At 35.8% G+C, this 16,762-nt stretch overlaps 1 protein-coding gene across 1 annotated transcript; it reads left to right on the top strand.

Moving 5' to 3' along the window:
- Positions 1–3,523: 3,523 nt before the first annotated feature.
- mRpS5 (mitochondrial ribosomal protein S5) lies at positions 3,524–15,825 on the top strand. The gene is made up of 10 exons (XM_071597913.1): positions 3,524–3,667; positions 3,750–3,863; positions 3,971–4,096; positions 4,211–4,438; positions 6,291–6,325; positions 8,104–8,299; positions 11,816–12,015; positions 12,764–12,910; positions 14,502–14,618; positions 15,616–15,825. The coding sequence occupies exons 1-10, from the start codon at positions 3,598–3,600 to the stop codon at positions 15,733–15,735; spliced, it is 1,353 nt and encodes a 450-aa protein (XP_071454014.1). The 5' UTR covers positions 3,524–3,597; the 3' UTR covers positions 15,736–15,825.
- Positions 15,826–16,762: the final 937 nt, after the last annotated feature.

Raw genomic sequence — 16,762 nt, 5'->3', positions numbered from 1 at the left:
TTAGCCGCCAACTTTTTCAAAAGAAAGTCTACCACACCCCTCAAAGTCCTTTGACTAAAATACATGTATAATAAAATCACTGGTATAAACCTTGTGAATTAGTCAGTAGTTAACGTTTTTCTGCCGTTCGTGTTAAAGTCAGCTTACTGGTATGTAGTTGCATATCATTCATGCTTTACTTATTTGGACGTAATTTCCTCCTCATTACTTTGTTGGCTTTCTAATCGTTTGCAATGTTTTTATTATCAGTAATTTTATTCCTTTTGTCACATTATAGTTTGTATTGTTGAAGTAATGAAACCAAATTCCTTACACCCTTAGCCTTCATATTTCGACTTGTTGATTTGTTTTACCACTTCCACTGACCCATCCGAACACAATGCTGCTTTCCAAAGGCTTACTTTGCACCTAGATTTGATACTTTATATCTTTTCATACTAATCTTACATGTAGTGCTTATCATTAATGACTAAGCTTCACATTCCCTCTGGGGTGTTAAAGTCATAAAATCCATTAAAGCCACACAAGTCGTGGGTTTGTTGAGGGAACTTTTTGATATTTTGAATCAAACAATATCATAATTGCAGGGATTTTCATATCCAACTTAAGCTATTGGTGATCCACCAAATTGCTTCAAATTTCTCGCAGTATAGACAAAACAAAAGGTCATGGTATTACTGCAGTGGGCACTTAGAAGGAAATCCAAAGTGAATGAAGGGGTAACTAGTGTGCATTCCATTCCTGAAATTTAGATACTCTGGATAACATGTTTTGACACTTGCGTGTTAGGAGACTGACTATCAGGAGTAAACAGCAGAGACAAATGTGAGCTGTGTGTCCAGTTAGAATATTAAGGTTTTCTCTGGTTGGCATATTTGCCACTCCTGCGTCCTCTCTGATATGCCCATTCTTTCTACCGTAAACATGCTCACTCACTTGTTCATCTCAGTGCCATGGGCCTTGAATGTCTCATCTATATAAGCTATACATGGAATTCTTCAATGAAGGATATGTGGTAGCAACTTCTGTAGGTCAGTCGTGGCCTTCACTGTAACAAAGTCCCCTGTATAGAGAGCAATGGCCCTCGTTATGAGGATCTGTGTTTTCCATCTGTTCCAAAAATATTTCCTGAAGGGCACTATTATGTTCTTATCATTAAAGTACACTCAATTAACAAGGTGTGGTTTCACTCACATCAGGGTGCGTCGAACATTTTGAGATCCCAGTTGATTAACTGTGGTCAGTCAGCAGTCCCACTATTTTTTTATGTAACTAGGAGCTACAAGGAAAAAGTTAACTCTGTTCTTTCATAAAGCATCTAGCCTAGCCAATGATATGCTTCAGTCCATTTAAGAAGTGTCAGGATCTCTCTCCTTCAATCACAACGTTTGCTGTACAGGAGATTCTTTGGACTGATTATGGCTCTAGAAAATCTGTTGAATATATGAATGAATACTTGATGCATAAAAAATACAATAATTTAGAAACATTTTTCTCACAGAGTTGAAAATTATATGAAATTTGAAAAATAAGCACCCAAATTTAGAGACTACAATGCACCCAAAATCAGGTAATATAATATTAATGTTTAATTTATATAAAAAAATTTAATTAAAACATTTGTTTAAATTTATCAAAAATATTCTAGGCTCACCAAATAATAACTCTTACACAGTATGAAACTTAAACATTAGGGGGTGGTCCTTTCTCCCATGACACCTGGGGTTTTATAGATTGACTAATTGGTCCCTGAAAAATCATATGGCCTTTGACTTAATTGAACCTAAGGTTTGCTCTTACAGTAACCAGAAGCATTGTATTTATGAAAATTACTGCATTCATACGGTCCAAAAATAATATTGCCAATGGTGGAGATATGGTTAACTGGAGATTTTATGGAAATTGTTACATGCATAATTATAATTTCTTTAAAAAAATGAATGACGTGACAACGAATACCACATTAACATGAGTACAATTGTTGATTAATGGATGTGGTTGAGAAGAGAGTACTATTTGTTGACTTCTTAGACAATAAAATATGGACTAACATTCATTTTAGTCGAAAGAACCAAGGAGGTGAAGTTATGTGTTTTTCATGATCTTGCAACTTCAATTGTCACTTATATGGTTCATATTATGAATATCACCAAAAAGAAATCCTCTGGAGAAAATAGGTGTTATTGAACCGTCTCTACTTACACGGTATGCCGATGTCCGTTAATCAACGAGGCAAATATGTTTCATGAAAGATTATTACACACGTTTTGTTCTCATAATTAGCTTATCTAACATTCTTATTTCTTCAGCCTCACCTCAGCAACTCCTTCACAATAGCATTCTTGTAACCCAGAAAATTCATTTGTGGTCTATAAACAATTTCCTGAAAATCAATACTGATCAATCCCAGGTAATACAATTTGTTCATATGAAAACTCCATACCAAGTGTTGGACATACCATTAGAAGGTAAATATTTGCTTCAGGTTGAGTCAGTGAAATTTCTCGGCACAAATTTAAGTTGTCATGTTTATTGGGATTCTCATATTGATATACTCTTAAAGAAACTCAATCCGCTAAGTATCCTAATCCGGTCGATCCGCTTTACTGTTTCAAATAACGTTCTTCTATCATTTCATTATGGTCTGTATGATTCTCAAATTACATTCTCGTATTTCAAATGTTATTTTATGGGGTTCATCCTCACAGGCCATATCCACTTTTAAAATACAAAAAGAGTTATGATTGATACCTAATATTAGATATAATGGTTTGTACGGGGGTATCCCATAAAAATTAGGAATTATGATGACATTAAAACCTATTTTTTCTTACCCCATGAACACCTCAGAATATGTTTCTAAAACTCTTTACTTGTTTCATACAAATTAATATGTTAGTGATTTCTATTTTCGGGGCAGTCACCTGCATCAAATACGACCACTAATATCTTAAGTTCAAAAGACAAATTGTACAGATTTGCAATCACTAAGGTACTCTATTAAGGGCGACTTTATAATCGGATTCCATAAAGTACTCGACTGCATCTACTTAATCAGAACATTGATCTCCAATAAAGTCGTTTGGTTCGGTCCATTTGAGAGCGTTAAAATTTAAAATTGATTGGCCCCGAGGAGATAAATTTGCACAAAGCAGTGGAATTTGTCTAAGCGAATAGGAGGGAGACCGTGGTAAACGAACTTTCGTGAGCCAGTAATTATGCTGTCTTTAGACTGCAAGATAGCAGTAAAAATAGCTATAGGTCACGTAATATTTCTACTTAGGCTACCAGATTTCTATTCACCTGCCCAGGGAGTTAAAACTACCGCCAATTCCTTCATGTTTGCAACTTTGTCTTCAACCGTTTAAATAGATCAAGATCACACAGCTTTAAGCTTAAAAAGAATTAGAGTAGACTTATTCCAAAGATTGCTCTTTAATTTTATAGTTTCTATCCATGATTTCGTCCCTTATCTTGGTTTGAACTGATTTTCGGATTGATGAACAACTGAAATTCGGGGCGCGCAGGTAACAAAATTGAAATTAAAATCATCATGGAATCGTGAGGATAGTATTTTTACCTTAGTTCAGTTTAGAAATGACTTCTTCTATTCTGACCATTAGTAGGTCCTTGAGGGTTTGCGTCCAAAACGCGTCGTTCGGAAGCGGTAATTTTTAAGTGACGTTTTGTCATGGTGTTATTTAATGAAAATCGTTTTCTTGTATTAAGATTAATATTGAATTTTACAGCTCTTAGTCATGGGTGCCTTCGGAGCTTAATCGATCCATATTTAAACAAAAATAATATAGTTCCAGTAACGAATTTAGCACAGTCTGTTAGGTACACCAGTTTCTTCAATAAATGTACGTACTTTCATCTGGGTTGCCTTGGATTAATAACTCGTACAGTCATTGATAGATAAAAAGTGGCTGTTTTAAATAACTATTTTCATACTTATGAAATATAATAGTGCCTGCGGAACACCTCTGGAAGGGAGTGACAAGTGTGAGCAATGCCGGGAAAAAACGAGGAAGAGGGAAAGGAATTGGCAAGAAAACTGCGAAAAATCTGAACAAAGGACAAGTTTTAGGTGTTGGTATGTACACATTTAGATCTAGTTTTGCCTCGCGATGTATTTGCAAACCAGACAAATTCAAACCTGGCTCATTAAATTATGAATTCTAGCATTTGATGCGAGTTTCTTTTGCAGGAAAGGCAAATATAGTATGGCCAGGGCTGAATGCACCAATTCTCCGAGGGCGAGAACTTGTGCAACAACAGAAATTACCTGAGGATACTGAAAGAGAGCAAAAGTTGTTTCAAATGAGAAATGAGATGGGAGTTTTTCGCTCTTTGAAACTATCTCCAATAGAAAGAGGGTGGTCGGGAACTAAAATGCCTGGACGTAGTATCGGCCCACCAGATCCAATCGGAGGAGGTCAGATTTCGTTTTTAATAGGATAGCTAAAACCTCAGCTTTGTAACATGGTTTACATTACATTATAAGGTATTAGTACCTGTATTGTTTGGAATTATGACCTTGATTACCGTAAATGTATCGCGAAGAATTCCCATCTAAGCCAAAATATGTAAAATGCCGTCGTGGAATTTCTTTTCCCACAAACCGTAACAACAAAAATAAATTTTGCTTTCATTATGGGACCAGTGGTGCTCACTTATTACGGCTATAGGAGTTTTCATTGTATTTCATTCATTGTCTGATGCTGAATTCTACATAATCAGTAAGATGTTAATGGTATCGGGATCAACCTTTTGAACATTCGTCATGAGGAATAAGACAAATTTAGTGAAATTCATCAAAACATTTTATTAATACAGTACTACCGGTTTCATCTCATAGGTGACAATTTCAGGTACCATCTCTTAAAGGTCATGTGTCAATATATGTTTGTGAAGACTCCAAGAAAAAGAAAAGGGGGGGAAGAGGTGAGGGAAAGAAGAGTGGAGTGAGAATAAGAGCGGAGGTGGCTGGGGGAAGCTTGAAGTGGGGTAATTGGGGGTGTGGAAGTAAGGGGCTGTGGGTTGAACGTGGTGCCATCAGTGTGGTTGCATAGGTAGCAGAAGGGATTCCAACATGGGGGGAGGGGAAAGCAGTAAGGTGGCTGGAATGTTCTGGTTGGGGCCACTATTTTGTTAGTTTGAGGGAGATATCAAGGAGAAGGGTGGGGAAGAGAAACAGACTTTAAAAATACGAGCCGGAGAGCAAAAATGCAGCTACATGAAGGGGAACTGGGACCAGTCGCACTTTGCCAAACACCTGTGGGAAGCGGGCCACACCAGTGACTTCATCCTAGAAATGTTACAGGAGTAAAGGAAGGGGCGGAGGATGGACGCCCTCGATAAAATGGAGATTAAGAAGACCCACACAAAGGAGAAGCTGGTCAAGCAAAACCTTGTTCTCTTCCCCACTCACTCTCCGATATCTCCCACAAACTTACACATTAGCGGCCCTAACCAGCACATTCCAGCCTCCTTACTGCTGCCCCCTCCCTCCCATGTTGGAATCCCTTCCGCTACCTATGCAACCGCACTGATGGCACCATGTTCAACCCACAGCCGCTTACTTCCACACCCAGAATACCTGCGATTCAAGCTTCCCCCCCCCCCCACCTTACCCCCCTATTCTCACTCTCCCTCTCTCCTTTTCTACCTCCTTGGTACCATGGCCAATCACCCCTCACTTCTTTCTTTCTCTCGGAGCCTTCACGCATATATATTGACACATATCCTTTTAGATAATTGTACCTGAAGATGTCACCTATGTGATGAAACCAGTAGTACTGTATGGATAAAAAGTTTTGGTGAATTTCACGAAGTTTGTCTTAGTCAGTAAGAGTTAGTGGTATTGTCTTTTTAAAATACATTAAACAACTTGTATATTAATACTTTGGTAGAGAAATATAGAGTTCACAAAATTACCAGATACTTTACTTTTACTTTTCATGAGATATTATTTAATTATTAAATGCATTATATTAAACCATAAGCTATATTTTCAGCCCTGGAAACTGGAATAAACTCATTTTACAGTACTAGGTCTAAAATATTTTGTGAATCTATGTACAATTATTTCTATTTCAGATTTGTTGTGGGCAATATGGCCATTTATGCTACAAAAACTGCACGAAGTAATAAAAATATGTAGCGAATTATTATTTATGTTTTCACATTGTCATTATATAAAATATCATTTAAATAACCACAGTAATTTGTGGATATATATGTATTATGAAGTTTTCTTAATAATTTCATTTATTTCTATCTTTTAGATACCTTTGAAGGATTTGACACTAAAGTGTTAGAGGTAAGAATTGAATTTTTGTATAATTTAGCATTAATAATTCATTACTTTCTTATTGTTGATATTCTACTGGTCAAGGTAGGTTTTGAATAAACACAAACTATTCAATGGTATAACGATACATTTCTATGCCTCACCTAACCTGACATCCGACACTATAGTCCTTCTTCTAAATTTGCATCATCACAGTAGTGTGAGCCTTTGTTAAATAATTTAGGTTGTTTCCAGTTAACTTCCTCAAGAGTGTTTTTAGTGTGACTCCATCACTCTAACCACCTCATTGGAGTCAAATGGCTTTGTAGCTGCCTATATCTGAAACAGACTGTATGAACTATCTTGCCTAGCTACGACCTTTAGACCAATCCTGCATAGGCAACCATAACAGGTGTAATAATCATTGCTCCTGCCAGTGTAGTTCTAGGGGTCTTCAGAATGCAGAAACCTTTCCACCATATCAAGGTTGCAGTCCATGAGGAAGATATCTACATACTTTGTTAAAATTTTTCAAGCATTAAATTCTTTATCATGCTCTCCCAGTTCAGATAATGACAAAGTTTTGAATCATATTAAAATTTATTGTTCTATCTATAGATGTCATATAAAATGAAAAATTACCTCTTTACAAATTAACCCCAGTACAAGTATATTAGTTAAAGTTGTCATCATTAAATGAAGAATGTTACAACTGTGTTTTAAGACCTGGGTTGGTAATCACTTGATGAGAGAGGATTTGTTTTCAGAATGAATATTAATACAAAGAATTGAAGGCTGAACTGCCTTTAATAAGTTGAGAATCATGGAGATAAGCTTATTAGCAGCTTTAAAATTGCCATTGGTAATAATGAAACTTGGTTATACCGATGATCAGTTATGGATTTTGAGGGGTCATTTTGTTTATATTCCATTATAATTGTATTCTTTTTAATATCCATTGGTGTTTCTCATTTGGTTTAGAAATAACAAATATGTGTGCAAATTTTTGTATAACGCCCTTTGAAAGTTAATGTCTTTCCTTGCCTCACACGTGATTTAAATATGCATGTATGGTTGTTTCAAAGGTCTAAAAGAATTTGTGTGTTAAAAGGGATTATCCATTGAGATTTTTTTAACACAGAAACTTGGAATATATTCATTTAGAAATTAAAGTTACCAATTTAAATTAACTCTTTTTATAGTCAATTATAATCAAGAAATTTATTCAGATAATTTATTCTGTCATGTTAAGCTATTCTTTGAACTGCTGGTCTGTACTATTTGATTCAAAGATCTAGAAGAGTATCTGACTTTGTGGGAATCATTTTTGTAACCCCATAGAATTGCACTGGTGACCAAGACCGCAATGGAGAGTTAGTGAAGTGGGTTGCCATGCAAATGATTACAAGGAATTCTATTATCCCAGCCACAATTCATGATCACGAAGGTAGAAAACAAAGACACAACCATTGATGCAACTTAAAAATGTTCCATTGAAAATATCACATAACATCCCTTTCCTGTACATCTGAGGAATGATGAGACGTACTGGGAATGAAAAATATTTTGGTTGGGCTTGGTAGCTTAAAATATGCTAAATTTCCTTGTAAATGTAATTGAACCATATTTTTGACTTGAAATTTGAAAGAAACTAGATTCGTAATAAATTTCAACTTCTTATATGCATGCAATGTAAGTCTGCACCTACTATTTTGCTGTAATTTTATGCCAAGTTTATTTGCTGCTTATTTCCTCTGAAATGTGTTATGAGCTTTGTGATACTGAATTTTTATATGTTATTCTTTCAGATGAAGACAGTATTCAACATGCGGGGAAATTTGGGTCGCACCAGACGAATGAGTGTAATGGTTGTAACAGGGAACAAGAATGGATTAGCTGGTTTTGCCCTTGGAAAGGCTGTTGATGGCAGAGTTGCACTGAGCCAAGCTAAGAATAGGGCTGGGCAGAAGTTACTTCATTATGAGTTGTGTGACAATCATACTGGTAATTCAAAATTTTATATTTATTAACAGGTATACTTTTAAATTCATTAATTTGTTCTTGCTGGTATAGAATGTGTTTTCCTATTACTTCTAATTATTTGAATCGCTTTTGATATGGCAGTTATTGAAGCAATCTGCTGAAAATATTTCTAAATACTGCTATAATTAGGGAGAATGCCAGATTGTATGTGTAAAGATGTTGTACTCATTTGCCTGTGGCTGCCACTTATTTTACCCTCTCCCAATTGTAGTTGTTTTTAATTATTACACTAGATACACGTATCTGTAAGCATAAAATCTCAGGATTTTCCGAAATGCTATTACAATAATAATAGAATTGTATATGCTGAAAACAAATCAAAAGAAATCTGGAGGATAATAAATAGCTTCATATGACCCTCACATGCCACTTCAATAAAATGATCCGAGAGGAAATGTAGTCACTAATCCTACACAGTCATCACTACTTTACAATCATTTCAACAGTAAACAAAGCAGCGCTAATGCCTTATATAATAACACCTCGACATCCCAAGCAATTCAATCTCTCTTCTTATATCCATATCTTGAAAAAGAGTTAGGTTCGGCAGTAAATCACGGCGTACAAACTGTATTCTTGGTTTGGATGGAGTCCCAAGTTCTGTAATTAAATTCCACTATCCTTTAATTAAAGAACCCCTATTTTATTTAATTAATGATTCTCTTTTCCAAGGTATTTTCCCAACACCTCTCAAGGCATCGAAAGTTATTCCTATTTGTTAAAATAAAGGAAGCAAAAACAACTCTAATAACTACTGATCAATTGCTATACAGTCTGAGTTCACTAAAAGATTTGAGAAAATATTTCTGAGTGGACTCACATACTACTTTAGAAAAAAAATAATTTATTATCAAGTCATCAACATAGGTTCATGAAAAAAGGTCCACCATTTTCAGCCACAAGTGAGGCCATAAACTTCATTTTGACCTCTCTTGGCAATAAGGAGGAGGTAATTAGCATTTTCTTAGTTTTAGCCAAACCTTTTGACTCATTGTGGGTTGATCTGTAGATCATAGCATTCTTGCTGAAAAATTGCAGTGTTATGCAGTAAGAGGGGTACTTAGGCAGTGGATCCATTCATATTTAAATATCATGAGGATACAGTCACTATAACAGCCAGTGGTTTTTAAGACATTACCAAAGGCAAGGGGGATCGAGATGGTGCGGGGGCTAACGTACTGGCTTCCCACCCTGAGGGCGCGGGTTCAAATCCCGGCGGTGTTGAATATTTTTCAGAGGTATCTCGATCCCTACTTGAGGTGCTTTGTGGAGGGCACTTTGAGTGAGTACGCCGTCTGTCGGATGGGACGTTAAGCCGCGGACCCCTTGGCGCCTTTCGTAAAGAGTAGGCTAATGCCGACGCCGGGTTTCTCTCCACCCTTCATCCTTTCCTGTCCTTCCCCTATGGCGCAAATGACCTTAGCTGTCGGTCGCCTCCCCTCAAAACTACTACCCCCAAAGGCAAGTCCAAACCCGTAGTTCTCAGTCCACTACTTTTTTCAATTTATATTGATGCCCTCAGTTTTAAATGGTTTGACCCTCATTAAGGGATGGAATGGTCGGTGGTCATCACTGCCTCGGTGGGGATGGGGTTGGTGCGGAAAGATTTTGTAGTCTTTTTGGAATTTTAGGAGGGGGGACAGGAGAGATCACACCAGTAAATTCACAGCAGACATTCTTCGCACAGAAAAGAAAGGATGCAGGTTGGATGCTTTGGAGGAGTTGGAAATTTGGCCATCCCTTCAGTCAGGTAGATTCGAGGTGGTCAACGAAACTATATACCTCTCCTGTTTTCCCCTCCAAAAATTCCTGTGAGACTCCAAAATCTTTCTGCACCACCCCCACCAAGGCAGTGATGACCACCGACCGTCCTGTCCCTTAATGAGGGTCAAACCATTGCGGACGAACACCCCCTCCCTCATTGAATTAAGAGAGCACAATATGTTTTATCCGCTGTTCTTCCAAAGAACAGTGGAATGATACAGCTTGATCTTCATTTAATGAACATGAACTTCTACAAAGTTGAGCCAGAAACCATCGAATACATACGCCCCCCTAGCCCCATAATAGTTTGCTGCCCCAGTACTCAACTTACCCCCTCTCCCTTACTTCCCCTAACTTCATCCCCACTTGGAGCCAGGCTATATGTGGTAAGTTGAAAAATTTTTCATGTATGTCATCTGACGATGATGCGCAGCATCAAAACTATGGTCGTGTGGAGTATTAAATCTATATGTGGAAGTGCTAAGTTTCTTTTTCTACCCTCATCATTGTTAACATTTATTCTCTTCCCATTCCTATTACTCATTTTTTAGCATAAGCTTGATATAAATTTTCTGTAAGCCATTATATTTCATACCTCAGCTCCATACTCTGTTTACCCTCCTCATAGAGTATAAAATACACTTTGTTTTGTTCCCTTTCCTATGCTTGCCCACCACTCTCCTTTTTATCATAGCCTTCAACATTCCAGTCAACAGTGGTGTACGTATATTAAGTTGTATGCATAGAAATTCAATGATATTTATTCTATTTCTAAACACCTTCAAAGGTATTTGTCAATGTATGACCATGCATCATGATTGTCTCTAAAGCAGTATTATGTCTCAGTGAACTAAAGCAAAAATATCCATGTTGCCTGAGCTGGTCACCTGTGAATAAGGTGGCTGCAACGTTTGAATTATTGGTTTGTGCAACAGCCTGCATAGGAATAGATTTGCATAAAAAAAGCTATTAAGCTTATTTTATATTCTTGTTCAATTGAGAATTGTGTGCTTGTAATTAATCAACTTTGTGGTATGGCTCCCAGTGATCTTTGTGTGCTCACTAATGTAAATGCTTATTCTACTTAAATGAAGGAAAACTGCAGTTCTTCAGAAATTCCTACATTTTAGGATCATTGGATGGAACTGTTTGCATAAGTTTGAACCATATAAATAATGTAATATCCATGGAATACACATGAATATGATTAAGTTTATTTGATTAATTATGTGCTGTAAACTAAAGTGTATTGATTGTGCAGTAATACATATTTGTTTTTATGGTTCCATTTTTTTCCAATTGAGGAGTTAAATAGGAAAAACTGAAAGTATGGTTACCAAGTCATACTCCCATGGGTAATGCCACATTGACGTTTCCATTTTCAACCTCTTAACCAAAGAGATGCATTCTTGTCAATGCTTCATAATTTCTTCACTCTTGGCTCATATGTAATGCATTTAAATAAATTATTATCATCACATTTTTAAATATTCAAGTATGGTTTTTCAATTGAAAACTAATATGCTTGAAATGTTATTGTTATTATTTCTGATCCTGAATGTACATCCTCCCTCATTAAGTATGTAACTCAAATCTCAGTTTTAAAATGCCTCCATTACTACCAAATTCAATGTTAGAATTATCTGTTTGTTTAAGCTGCCACGTGATATGCATACTAATACAGTTGATGTACCATGTTTTGTTATTTTTCAGTATTTCACGACTTCTTTTCTCAGTTTGGAAAAACAAAGGTATTTGTGAATAAAAAACCTGAAGGTTATGGCTTAGTGTGCCATCGTGCTATTCGAACAATATGCGAGGTTTTGGGAATTAAAAACCTGTATGCCAAAGTGGAAGGGTCAACAAATCTTCAGCATATTGTGAAAGCATTCTTCGTTGGTCTCCTTAGACAGGTACGTTTTGACTTGCCTTGCATTTATTCATTGCCAATATTTGCTTGAGATTCAACCATTACTTAGCTAAGGCTATCACATGTATCAAGTTCTCATTCAACTTTGAGACAATCACACATGATGACTTGTAAGGGCTTATTGTAACAGTTTTTATCTTGGCTTTTGTAAAATCAATGTCATTCCTTTTACTTGTGGGTGAAAATTTCAATGTCATGTGCATTCCATATTCTATTTATATGGCATTGTCACCTCATTTCCAATTCATATTTCAGTGTACTTAAGTTATTAGCAATCACACAATGCTTGCGTCTCATAATAGCTGTGAACAACATGAAGGGAGAAGTAGTCGGTTCCTAAATTCTTTCCAGTGCAACTTCTTTTTTTATTTCCATGTGAGCCACCAATGATGCAATTTTTGTTAATCATGTGAAATGGTCTTAATCATGGGAAATAGTATTTTACATTTGAAAACATAATTTGCTGTTCAGTTCTTCTGCTAGAAGATGGTGGAAGATGTAAGAGTATATGCACAGGTAGATTTTAATGCCATTCTACTCAATCTGATATGTAACAATGTTTATCACCATCAATTGTAATTTTTTTCAAAATAAAAGATTAGTAAATTTCAAGAGGTATTTAAGTAGAAAAAACTTTCACTTGATACAATGGCTGACCATGTATTATGTACATAGGTATCAACATATTGTGGTATTATCAGATTGTTGAATATGCTAAATTTTTGTTCCAGAAAACATATCAGCAGATTTCTGAAGAAAAGGGTCTTCATGTTGTGGAGTTGAGGGAAAATAGAGATAATTTCCCTGTGGTGGTTGCATCACCAACTAAGTGCTTGACAGAGGAGGAAATTGATCGTGATAACCTTGACTTTGTCCAGGTAATTTATGCTTTCATCAATACTTACACCAGGTGTATAAACTTAAATCTGCTGTTTTTTTGGTCAGAAAAACGTTTTTTTTCATAGAAAGTGAAAAAACAATTTATTCAAAATATTATTCCTTGATGGCTACACATTTTTCCCATCTTTCGAGCAATTAGTGGTTACCACGCCAAAAACTTCTTCTCTTTCGATGCAAACCGTTGGTCAAGCCATTTTCAGACAACTGCGTAAGTATGCTTGTGCTGCTCAGCGAGCGCATGGCCCGTCAACAAAAATAGGTGGTAGTCTAAAGGAGCCAGGTCTGGCGAATAAGCAGCGTGGGGTAGCGCCTCCCAGTTGAGTGTTTCCATATAGTTATGGACCATTATTGATCTATGGAATGGTGTGTTGTCATGGAGAACAATCAGCTTCTCATGTCTTTGCTCACATTCCGGTCTTTTTTTACGCAGAGGACGGTGCAATTTGATCAATTGTTGGTGGTAAAGATGAGCATTGACAGATTCACCAGGTTTCAACAGCTCCTAGTTGATGGCACCTAAACGCACTGCATCGGCTTCCATCCGAAGTGATTTGGTCTTGCAGACAATGTTGATGGTTGATCGGGATCAAGCTATGATTTTTTGCATTTAGGATTTTCAAAGTATATCCACTTTATTTCGCATGTGTTTTGACGTTGCTTTATCAGCCTATCGTTCAATTCATGTGGCACCCATTTTCTGAACTTTTGAACCTTTTCCATGGTACGTAAGCACATGGGAAAGGTTCAAAAGGGAGGCTGATTGTGTCATATCCAATTGCTCGGCAAGCATTTTTTGTGATTGCATATCATCTTCATCTAAAAGAGCCTGCAATTGATGGTCCTGAACCTTCCTAGGCAGATTTTCATGCTCCTTATCACTCAGGTCAAAATGGCCATCTTTAAACCAATGAAACTTATCTCTTCATGTTGTTTCCGATAAAGCACTGTCACCCTAGGCCTCAACAAGCATTCAATGCAATTCAATTTCTTCAAATTAAAGTAGAGCTTCCCCCATATGCTCTTTTTTCGGTAAGAAACTTGGCATCATTACCATACAAAAAATTTAGGTGATTGTATGAAATTGCTCATGAAGTGCACTGATTATTTTTTTACAGATGTTAATTTCATAGAAACAAAAGAATAGCGTGTCCATAGTAACTTAACAGCTTACTATCACCGTATGTGAGTAAACGCCAGATTTAAGCTAATATGTACGCCTGGTAATATAGGATCAGATTACCTGGGGCCACAGTCTTACAGTCCCTATCATGGATTATCACCTAAACATAGTGGAAAGGCTTGAAAATTCTCCAGTGCGTCGGTAGGGTCTTTATAAATATGCTACAATGTAATGAAGTTAATGGTGCTGCTATTGAACACATTTCTTTGGTTGACAAGATCAACTCAAAAATTAAAATTTGTTCACGGTGAATGAAAATTTCAATCCAACCATCTAAGATTGTGTATAAGTTCCTAATGTCTAAGTTGAAGGCTATTTTCCAAATTATTTTTGTAATGGTGTTCGGTGCATATGCTTATGAATTCTGAGTTGATCATTTTTCTTGATAGCATGGCCTGGATGGGAGAGTGGTGCTTAAGAAGAAGAAGTTTCCAATCTTCTATACCTTGCTTCCATCATATAAGAGGTACCTGGATAGGGTGGAAAGGTTCCGGGGTCAACCTGCGGTATGTCATAATTTAGAGGAAACTGTTTTGGAAACTTAGTGGATTTTTTTCATTTTTTTTAGAAAGTATTTGAATTAGTAGCAGTAAATGAATCTTTTGTGGGCATTACTGGCTTTTAAGCCTTCCCCATCCTAATTCATTTTTGTTTATGTTCTTACTGTAAAATAATTGGATTAAGTACATTAATGGTAATTTAAACATAACAGACAAGACAAAAAAAATTGTGGTCCTGTCTCTGTACTTCATCAACTTTTTCCATCAATTTTGAATGATATAACCAGTACACCATCCTTGAAAAACTTAAATTAATAATCTTTTTGACTTCTCATTATCATATCTGTGTTGTAGATGAAAAATAATGTGTACGTAGTTTTCACCCATTTCTTTAAATCTACAATAGTTTTACTGGGTAGTTTTGAGAAAATATTGTTTTATCTGCCACCACCACCTTATATTCTGAAGTGAATGCCAATACTTTCACATGGCCTTCATTATTTTGGAATACATTGATATTTGAGAAAACTTAGTAAAATTATGCTTATTTTATTCATTGTGCACCTTAATTATCAGCAATGTAATTGTAAATATTTGTTATTAGTCAATCAATACTTAATTCCCAAAATAATGGTATGGAGATATCAAGGCATGAAACTGAGCATCTAATTCCTAAAACAATTTTATATGTAGTGCCTGATGACATTAAATCTTATGGCAATTTAAACAAAGTGCATTTTACAGCAAAGTGCAATGCGATTTTTCATGGAATAAAATTTACAGTCAGTTTTTGACTTCCTCACCACTGCCTGTGAAAACTTTCCATTCTTGCAATAAGCTACTGTCTGTAAAATTGGGAGAATCTATTGGTTTATAATGTTTTGAGATTTTATGCTTCAAGTACATATAAAGATTATGTACGAGGGAATCATGAAGCTGGGCAGAATCTTTTTTTCATGTAAAATAAAACTAATAGTTTCTATTTTTTTATTTATGATCATAGACAAAGCTTCATCTACTAGCAGAATATGGAGAAGTTAGAAGTTTTCTGGCTGATAAATATCCAGAGTGTGTGGAACCCAAGTTTAAGAAAGTGAAAAGTGAGGAAACCGAAGTTAATTAGTTAAAATTATCCCCAAGATATGAACAATTGTCGTCTGTGTAAAGCATTTGTTGTCAAGTATGCATTGATAATAAATAATTGTTTTCTAAATTGATTTTAATTTATATGACTATTACAGCTCACCCAATTTAAAAAGTTCCATTCAACCCCATATTAATGCAGTTGTATGAATGTTGGTAGCCTCATTCTTCTGTTAGAGAAAATGTTATTGTCGTATGTGGTTTACAGATTTTTGTACCATGTTGATAAGGGCTTTTGAGTGGTGTGTAGTGTTGGGGTGCTCAAAAAAATATGCCCTAAGTTAAGAGATTACTGCTAATAAAAACCTATGATTGGTATGAATAAACAGGGTTTTGTTGAAGCAAGCCCCATAAAGGCCTTACCATTTATTCAATGGATACATACTCTTTCCTCAACACTTTCATTTAAGTTGAGATTGGAAAGAAGAATTATGATAGATTAGAGTATATCATTATTATACAGATTTATATTGGACATGTTTAATTGGAAATGGTGCTAAATTAGATCTGTTGATTTGAGGGAGAAAGTTTACTTTTTATTCAGAAAATATTTTTAAAATTTTTGCAGGATATTTTTGAAACACTTCTCTGGATGTAAAACCTGACAAGTCTCACCAAAAGGAACACTTCTCATCTGTTGTTAATTTTGTCTTTTTTTGGACAACCTGCTAAATCCTTTATTTCTGACCATCCATTTTTTCGTTGATACTAAGGAAGTCCCCCTCCATTTTTCCAAGAGGAATGAACTCTTTTGCCTATCCTATTTCTCACTACTCTCAAAAGACCTTTGATAAATTGAATTTTAAATCTTTTTTCTGTTTTACTACACTGTAACAAAGAGTGACAATTGTTGAGTAGGAAGGCAATTTAGTTTTATTTATGCTATTTTATGTCAAACCATGATTATACTTTACCATTGACAGACCACAATAACAAGACAGGTTATGCAGAACTGAAAAGTAAGAAGGGGAAATTCTACTATTACATGGACGTGCAAATCATGGTCT

This window comes from Hetaerina americana, unplaced genomic scaffold (genome assembly GCF_022747635.1).
Source record: "Hetaerina americana unplaced genomic scaffold, ioHetAmer1.1.p SCAF_9, whole genome shotgun sequence".
In the NCBI taxonomy this organism is placed as follows: Eukaryota; Metazoa; Arthropoda; class Insecta; order Odonata; family Calopterygidae; genus Hetaerina; species Hetaerina americana.
Note: the sequence above shows the minus strand (reverse complement) of the source record. Positions and strands in the feature narration are given on the sequence as shown.

Excerpts from the sequence above, each read along its gene's own strand:
- mRpS5 (XM_071597913.1), top strand. The coding sequence starts at position 3,598 with ATGACTTCTTCTATTCTGACCATTAGTAGGTCCTTGAGGGTTTGCGTC. Across the intron at positions 3,668-3,749 it reads AAACGCGTCGTTCGGAAGCG|CTCTTAGTCATGGGTGCCTT; the intron begins GTAATTTTTAAG and ends TGAATTTTACAG. Across the intron at positions 4,097-4,210 it reads AGGACAAGTTTTAGGTGTTG|GAAAGGCAAATATAGTATGG; the intron begins GTATGTACACAT and ends TTTCTTTTGCAG.